The sequence below is a fragment of the Nyctibius grandis genome, chromosome 2, assembly GCF_013368605.1.
Source record: "Nyctibius grandis isolate bNycGra1 chromosome 2, bNycGra1.pri, whole genome shotgun sequence".
NCBI lineage: Eukaryota > Metazoa > Chordata > Aves > Nyctibiiformes > Nyctibiidae > Nyctibius > Nyctibius grandis.
The window spans coordinates 93,859,143-93,866,667 of record NC_090659.1 but is presented as its reverse complement, the minus strand read 5'-3'; the positions used below and the strand labels follow the sequence as shown (position 1 = coordinate 93,866,667).

The 7,525-nt window shown below is 50.1% G+C and overlaps 1 protein-coding gene and 2 non-coding genes across 3 annotated transcripts; all 3 read left to right on the top strand.

The window, feature by feature from the left end:
- The first annotated feature begins 2,009 nt into the window (after positions 1-2,009).
- TPT1 (tumor protein, translationally-controlled 1) lies at positions 2,010-6,330 on the top strand. Its single transcript, XM_068395431.1, has 6 exons — positions 2,010-2,119; positions 2,453-2,526; positions 2,985-3,175; positions 3,923-4,028; positions 4,526-4,642; positions 6,090-6,330. Exons 1-6 carry the CDS (start codon positions 2,092-2,094, stop codon positions 6,090-6,092), a joined length of 519 nt encoding a protein of 172 aa, XP_068251532.1. The 5' UTR covers positions 2,010-2,091; the 3' UTR covers positions 6,093-6,330.
- LOC137660688 (small nucleolar RNA SNORA31) lies at positions 5,895-6,024 on the top strand. The gene has a single exon (XR_011047752.1). It is a non-coding gene; the product is annotated as a small nucleolar RNA SNORA31 (small nucleolar RNA).
- A 731-nt stretch (positions 6,331-7,061) lies between the features above and the next one.
- LOC137660689 (small nucleolar RNA SNORA31) lies at positions 7,062-7,195 on the top strand. The gene has a single exon (XR_011047753.1). It is a non-coding gene; the product is annotated as a small nucleolar RNA SNORA31 (small nucleolar RNA).
- Positions 7,196-7,525: the final 330 nt, after the last annotated feature.

Below are 7,525 nucleotides of genomic sequence, written 5' to 3'. Positions count from 1 at the left end.
ACTGCGGTTTGTAGAAAGAGGGGCTGTCTTTTATCAGGCCAGCTGCCACGGAGAAAAAAACATAAGCTTTTTGGGCAGGAGCCCCTTTTTTAGGTCTGAGACAGCAGCAGTAGTTAGTCTTGGAAGTGAAAACCAGCAGAAAACGACTTACAAATTTAATTAGATTACATAAGCAGCTAGACCATCTGAAAAAAAAAAAGGGCACTGATATCTGGAGCAAAGGAAAGGATAGCAGGGAGAAGGAGATAAAACGCGAGCTCCTCTGGCACACACAAAGAAAGCAACCAGTAATTTACTGCCTGAGGAGGGTGAGGGACAGGGAATTGTTTCCTGTGCCCCGGTGTCTCTGTCAAATCCAGGGTCGTTAGCAGCATTAAGCATTTTAGGTCCCATGGTGTCTTTTGAAGGTATTTTGTCAACATCACCTAAGAATCAGGGTTCAAGGGAGGTCTACATTTATTTCAACTGTGACAGGCTGCTGCAGAAAAGTATATGCGAGGGGGAAAAAAGAGGCCTAGGTATTACTGTCCTTCTGCCTTGCATCTCAACCTCAACCCCTGGACTTAATCGCAGTTATCTGTGGAAAAATAAGAAAAACATACTTGTAAAAATAAGAAAGATATACTTGCCCTATCCAGTCCTTCTGCAAGCACAGAAGTGGTGTCTCTGGGCATACTCAACTCAATTTATCACAGAATCATAGAATGGTTTCGGTTGGAAGGGACCTTAAAGATCACCTAGTTCCAACCCCCCTGACACAGGCAGGGACACCTTTCCACTAGACCAGGTTGCTCAAAGCCCCATCCAACCTGGCCTTAAACACTGCCAGGGAGGGGGCATCCACAGCTTCTCCGGGCAACTGTTCCAGTGTCTCACCACCCTCACAGGAAAGAATTTCTTCCTAATATCTCATCTAAATCTACCCTCTTTCAGTTTAAAACCATTCCCCCTCGTCCTATCACTACTTGCCCTTGTAAAAAGTCCCTCTCCCACTTTCCTGTAGGCCCCCTTCAGGTACTGGAAGGCTGCTAAAGGTCTCCCTGGAGCCTTCTTCTCCAGGCTGAACAGCCCCAATTCTCTCAGCCTGTCTTCATAGGAGAGGTGCTCCAGCCCTCTGATCATCTTCGTGGCCCTCCTCTGGACTTGCTCCAACAGCTCCATGTCCTTCTTCTGTTGGGGCCCCCAGAGCTGGATGCAGTACTCCAGGTGGGGTCTCATGAGAGCAGAGGGGCAGAATCACCTCCCTCGACCTGCTGGCCACGCTGCTTTTGATGCAGCCCAGGATACGATGGGCGTTCTGGGCTGCAAGCCCACATTGCTGGCTCATGTTGAGCTTCTCGTCAACCATCACCTCCAAGTCCTTCTCCTCAGATTTATCTCAGGGAGCAGTAACAGGAAGAAGTCTAACAGCTTCTTAATTATTTGTGCGCTAAAAAAATACCATTTATTTGGAGCAGGTACGGCGCTCGGTGCAGTGGATGCACGTCACGGCTCTCACACGGCGTCAGGAGCCCCCCAGCACTCACACAAGCCATGGCAGCGAGGCACCCTGCGGGTGACAGGGCGGCAGCCGGAGGCGGTCGGGAGAGCCCTTACACGCGTTATCGGGCTGTTAACAACGTGAGCGCAGCAGGTGACATGGTGGCACCCCTGCAGACCCGCCACTCAAAGCACAGCCCAGCCCACCACAGCGACAGGCCCGCCCTCCGCTGAGGGCAAAGGGGGCCGCCCGTCCACCGCACCTTGCCTGGCCTCCGCAGCACAGGCATGCAGCCGCCCTCCCGCCGGCACGGCGCTGCTGCCGGGCGCGGGGAGCCGGTCGGTGCCGCCGAAGCCCCCCGCACAGCCTTCCCAAAGGCCGCTGTACCGGCCCGGCAGTGGCCGCCCGGCGATGCCCGCCACCGCCTCCCGCCCGGGGAGGGAAGGGGGGGGCGCGGGGGGAGGAGGGGCGCGCGTGCGCGATGACGCGCCGGGACGTGCCCGCTATATGAGCCCCGGCAGGCGCTGGCTCGGCCCTTTCCGCCTCGCTCCCGCCCGCTCTCGGGTCGCTGCGCAGGGACCCGCGCCGCCGCCCCCCCGCCCGCCGCCGCCATGATCATCTACCGGGACTGCATCAGCCGTAAGGGCGGCAGCGCGGCGCGGGGGAGGGGGCCGCGAGGGGCGGGGGGTTGCTGGGGCGGACGGGGGGAAGGGGCTGGCCGCGGCCTGGGCCCGGCCGCTGGGCCTGGCGGCGCCGCGCATGTGCCGTGCGGGCGGCGGCGGCGGGAAGCAGGGACCGCCCGGGCCGAGGCCGCGGGGCCCGAGCGGGAGCGCCGGGCCCGGGAGTGGGGGTGGCGGGCAGCCGGAGCGGGGCCCGGGAGGGGAAGGTGGGTGAGGGGAAGGTGGCTGCCGGGAGGCGGAGAGCGGAGGCTGAGGCGGCCGCCTGTGTGTGTGTGTGTCTGTCCCCCCGCAGAGGACGAGATGTTCTCGGACATCTACAAGATCCGGGAGGTGGCGAACGGCCTGTGCCTGGAAGTGGAGGGGAAGGTGAGTGGCCCGCCCGGCCCGAGGGAGGGAGGGGGCAGGCAGGCAGGCCGGCCTCGCTGCGGTGACTCAGGGCCCAGCCGCCGCCTGGAGCCGGGCCTGCCGGGGCGGTGGCGGAGGCAGGGTTTGGGGAGAAGGGGGCTGGCTTCCCTGCCGGGGGCCCGGAGGGGGAGACCCACCACGGCCTGGTGCCTGCGGCCGGGCAGGGCCGGCTGCTGCTGCAAGCGGTGCGTGCGAGGGCCCGGGGCAGCCAAGCTGGAGTGCCGGTGGTGTAACAAAGCTTTAGTCAGGCACTGGGAGAGGAGCCTGGCTTAAGATACTTGTGCTCGGGCCGTATTCAGATTCCTTGCACTTAACTGTGGCTCTGAAATCATGCCCTGCTGTCAGGTCATAGATGTGTAAGAGCGGTAGCGTTAAGATTTTTGCAGAGCCGTTAAGTTTTTTGATGTCTCTAAATCTAGATGGTCACCAGGACAGAGGGTCAAATTGATGACTCTCTAATTGGTGGCAATGCCTCTGCTGAAGGTCCTGAGGGAGATGGAACAGAAGCCACGGTCATAACTGGTGTTGATATAGTAATAAACCACCACCTTCAGGAAACCAGCTTTACAAAAGAATCCTACAAGAAGTACATCAAGGACTACATGAAAGCGTAAGTGTTGGTAGGCTTTTTCTTTAAATGAGATTGCAAAATTGTTAGGTCATTGAGGTTTTTAAAAACAGTGTTGAACTTTATTCCTAGTGGGTGTTAGTTCTGATACAGGTGCCAAACTGACTGTGAACTTCAGTAATGTCTTAATACTTGGCAAAACTGGAGCTCTAAAGAATTGATACTGGAATATCTAAGTTTATCTTGGCTGAGGTAGAGGACCTGATCACGTGCTTTGGATATTATTTGTAACCTTGCTGTTTTCTTTCTGATTATTCTATGCCAAATCTTCATGGGGAAGGGGGGGGGGGTAGTGAAGAAAGCGGCAGGAAGCTTTTCGAATTTGACAGTTTAAATGTCCAAATACAGTGTGTGTTAATGGAACTTTGTGCTAATTCAAGGTATAATTTATGTTGCTCAGTGTTTAGTGGGCTAGCATTAAAGGTGAAAACACTTCTCTGTGTTATTGATGGATAGTATACTTGATGCTATTAATCAATTAGTCTTGCTAATTTTTGTCTACCACTAGCCTAGAAGTAAAATGAGCTTGATATGAGTGGCAGGCACTGTTCTTCTAATCCACTAGCAAAATTAAGTTAAAATCTGGAGGTTTTGAGAGGGAGAGGGGGGGAAGAGCAACAAAATCAAACAGTTTGACTGCCAGTAACTTTCTGCTATGATGTGATGCTGCACAGTGAAGTTATTAGGCTAGAACATGTTTTCAGAACTTTTTTTTTCCCCCCCTTCTAGAATCAAAGCCAGACTTGAGGAACACAAGCCAGACAGAGTAAAGCCTTTCATGACAGGGGCTGCAGAACAAATCAAACACATCCTTGCTAACTTCAAAAACTACCAGGTAACGAAACTTCTGTCTCCTTACGGCAGTATTGCAGTGATACAAACTGCAAGTGGTTCGTCTGCTGAACTAGCTTGTGGAGAGTTTTGAGGGCTTCTGTTGTGAGGACATCTAACTTACCCTTCCCTGAGAGTGTTAGGGGCTATGAGAGTCAGGGAGGAGAAACAGTGAAAGACTCCTAGGTGTCTGGGGATCTCATTTCAGCTTGCAGCACTTAGTAGTTAACTACATTTATAGTTATCACCATTTAGGAACTGTGGAGTTAAAGACTTGAAAGATGGATTACTTCAGCCCCTGCTATGTCTTACTCTGCTGTTCATAGCAGTGTGGTAAAGTTAAGTTGGTACTAAAATGGACAAGCTGAAGAAAACAAAATCCCTGCAGCTGGTCAGGGAGACCTTTAAACCGAACTAGTGGATGTTATAGCTTTCTTGTATAAAAGGCACTTTCCCTTGGTACTAGCTCATTAAATGCCTTAGTAACACATTTCTCTGAAGTTCTTTGTAGGAGAGAACATGAATCCAGATGGTATGGTGGCTCTCCTGGATTTCCGTGAGGATGGTGTGACCCCATATATGATTTTCTTTAAGGATGGCTTAGAAATTGAGAAATGTGTAAGTACTGACCTGAATTGGATGCGTGCACCTAACTACATAGTCAGCTCTTTTAATGCATCACTTGTTCTGTCGTATCCCTGTTAAAGTTGAGCAGTAACTGCCAGTTTAAAAACTTAAAAGTTCATGTAAGTATGTCCTCATTGCTGCTTCGTATTACACAAAGTGGCTGGAACTTCCTTTGTATACTATTGAATCATACTCAAAGGGGACATAGTTTCACTGCAGTGATTCATTGTGACTTAATAGCTAAGAAGTGCAGAAGGAATTGCCTTGGTGAGATGAGTGTAATTGGTAATGGCTTTAAACTATTAGATTAAAGACAGTGTCCTCTGAAATGGAGCACTTTGGATCCCTCTTGTGGGGGTTAATTCTGAAGTAGCTTACATGATCACGTTCCATCTTCTTTCACTTAATCTGATGCCTTTATTTTGTTACGCAAGAACCATCTGTTTTAATATTGCCCTAAATTTGGGAACATGGTAATATTTGACCGACTGCTTAACCTCATTCTATCTGGAATCTCCAACTGCCTGAGCTCAGGCAGCTCCTGTGGTCTGCTTTCTAGTTACTCTGAGTTGGAATGCAGTTGCAAGGAAACAGTATTTGGATCCCAACACTTGCATTTCTTTTTTTGCTTATTCTGGGAGCTGTGGAATTCACTGCAGACTCACAGTGTGGGATCACCAATAGCTTTCTGCAGTCATTGTGAACTCGTGGAGCCTGTTTATAGCCAGCTAAATTTATCTGTAAAGCCTCTTCCAGGCTTTCTGGTATGCAAGTCATGTAGAGATGAACAACTTCTAGTGTGGAGCAGTGCCCCATCTAGAGGAGCACTTTTTTTTTTGGCGCAGGCGCACCACCTCCTGCAGCTTGACTGAAGGGTGGTGTCTGTCCTGGACCCTAGAACAGGCAGTCACCCAGAAGATACCTCCTATGAGCGCCTGTGTGCATCTCCCCTGCTTGGGCAGACCTTTTGGATGTGTAATTGAGATTCCCCATCTTGGAGCAGATGGGGTTAAAAGAATAGTAGCAAGGTGTTCCAGTGGGCAAACAACTGTTCCAGCTTCTTGGTGTACAGCTCTTGTAAGAGACAGCACGTACATTGTGAGCTTTAGTACTTGTTTAGGATGTGCTCTTGTTTGAGAGGAAACCTGAACCTTGGTGTGTCAAACAAAAGGGTGTGAATGAGTATCTTGTCTGGCTTGCTCAGCAGCTGATGCCAGTCGCTCTGTATGATCGTAGAAATGCTCAGCATCATCTGATAGACCATGAGCACTTGTCCTGTTGCTCCCTGGTTTGCACTAAGATGCAAAAATAACTTCCTTGCGCTTTCTGCCTGCCTGACTGTGGCAGCTCAGATTGAATTAGGGAATACACAAACACGTTCCAGAAACTTACCCTGACTGGTATGACCTTGAACTAACACTTGCTACTCTTGTTTCAGTAACGAATCAAACAGTATGGTTTTGGATCACCTGTCTTCATAGCTGGCTGCTGTTTCTTCTTCATCGGCACACCACCAGGAATTGGCAATGTTTAACAACTGGACTGATGTCATCTTGAGCTTTATTCACTTATTTTGACCCTGATTTGGAGTGGAGGCATTGTTTTAAAAAAGACAAAAAAAAAAAAAAACCCAAACATCTGTCATGTAGGTTGTCTAAAATAAAACTCATTTAAACCCATTCTAGGTGATGCCTTTTCATCTAGTGTGTTTCTTAGGGTGACTTGCAGGAGAGGTTGCAGCAAGATGTTTGCCCAAGGATTTGGTAGTGTCAGTAGTATAGCTTGGTCCTAGTGCATGACAGCCTGACTCTCCAGACAAACCTCACACAGTTTCTACATGTGGCATTGGAGTGCAAGAGCAGGCTGAGGGGAATAAGGCAAAGCTCAAGGAGTGTCATAGTGAAGCTTCTTCACCTTTCACGATTGCACAGAGACTTCTATCTCTGGAAGATACCAAAATTAATAAAAAAAAACCCAACAGAATGGAATATGTGCTACTAAAGCTGAGTGCTGGCTGAGCTGCTTTTGTCAGACAAGGGTATTTGAGTCTGTCCTCAGTCGTAGTATGACTTCAAGATTAAGGTAGAAGGATGGATGGAGCACTAGTCTTAACACCAGCACTCTCTCTCAGCCTGGGTGGTGGGAACATTGTGGGGAAGGGGTAAAATTACTGGGTTTTCCAGCACAGCCTGGCTGTGGTACTAGATCCTCTGTATTTGATAGCTATTAAGGAGCAGATTGACTAGAACTTGGTCAAGTTAAAGAATTTTGGGTTTTTCTGTAGTTGCCCTCTCCTTGGGGAGAGAAATGTCAGAATGGCCTAGACCTATCCTAGGCTTTTTACAAAGCAGATGTGTGTCTGGGCTTGAGACTTAGTCCTGAGTATAATTGCTGTGTTCCTCATTAGGAAATGCATCTGTTTGACAGACCCAGAGCAAACAGCCATTGCTTCTTGTTCTTGCTGAGATGCAACAGTAACAGGTTCCTTGTGCTTTCTGCCTGTCTGACCTGGTGGCAGTCTGGATTGAAGAAAGGAACACAAACACCTTCACAGAGCCCCAGCTGGGGCAAGGGGCTTTATGTTGCTGCTGACAGCACCATTGTCTGCCTGACCAGGGATGTTGCCTTGGACTGCAAGTCATTAATTGCTATAGGAGGTTAAGGTGCTTGAAAGAGGAGGGCATGACCCACTTGGTAACTGTGTTGGTCTGTGAGGCCTCAGGCCTTCACTTCAGCAGAGGTTTGGCATCTTTGCTGTCTTGTGTCAGGTTTTGGCCCCTGGTGCCGGCAGGCTGAGGCAGTGGTAGGTTTCTGTAGGGGTAAGATAGTGGCAGTGGGCTGGGAGGAGTGAGATACTGCTTGTGGAGGTGGGAG

Bases quoted from the DNA above. Each gene is read 5' to 3' on its own strand.
- TPT1 (XM_068395431.1), top strand. From the start codon at position 2,092: ATGATCATCTACCGGGACTGCATCAGCC. The intron at 2,527-2,984 runs GTGAGTGGCCCG...CTCTAAATCTAG, and splicing joins GCCTGGAAGTGGAGGGGAAG to ATGGTCACCAGGACAGAGGG. The intron at 4,029-4,525 runs GTAACGAAACTT...ATTTCTCTGAAG, and splicing joins CTAACTTCAAAAACTACCAG to TTCTTTGTAGGAGAGAACAT.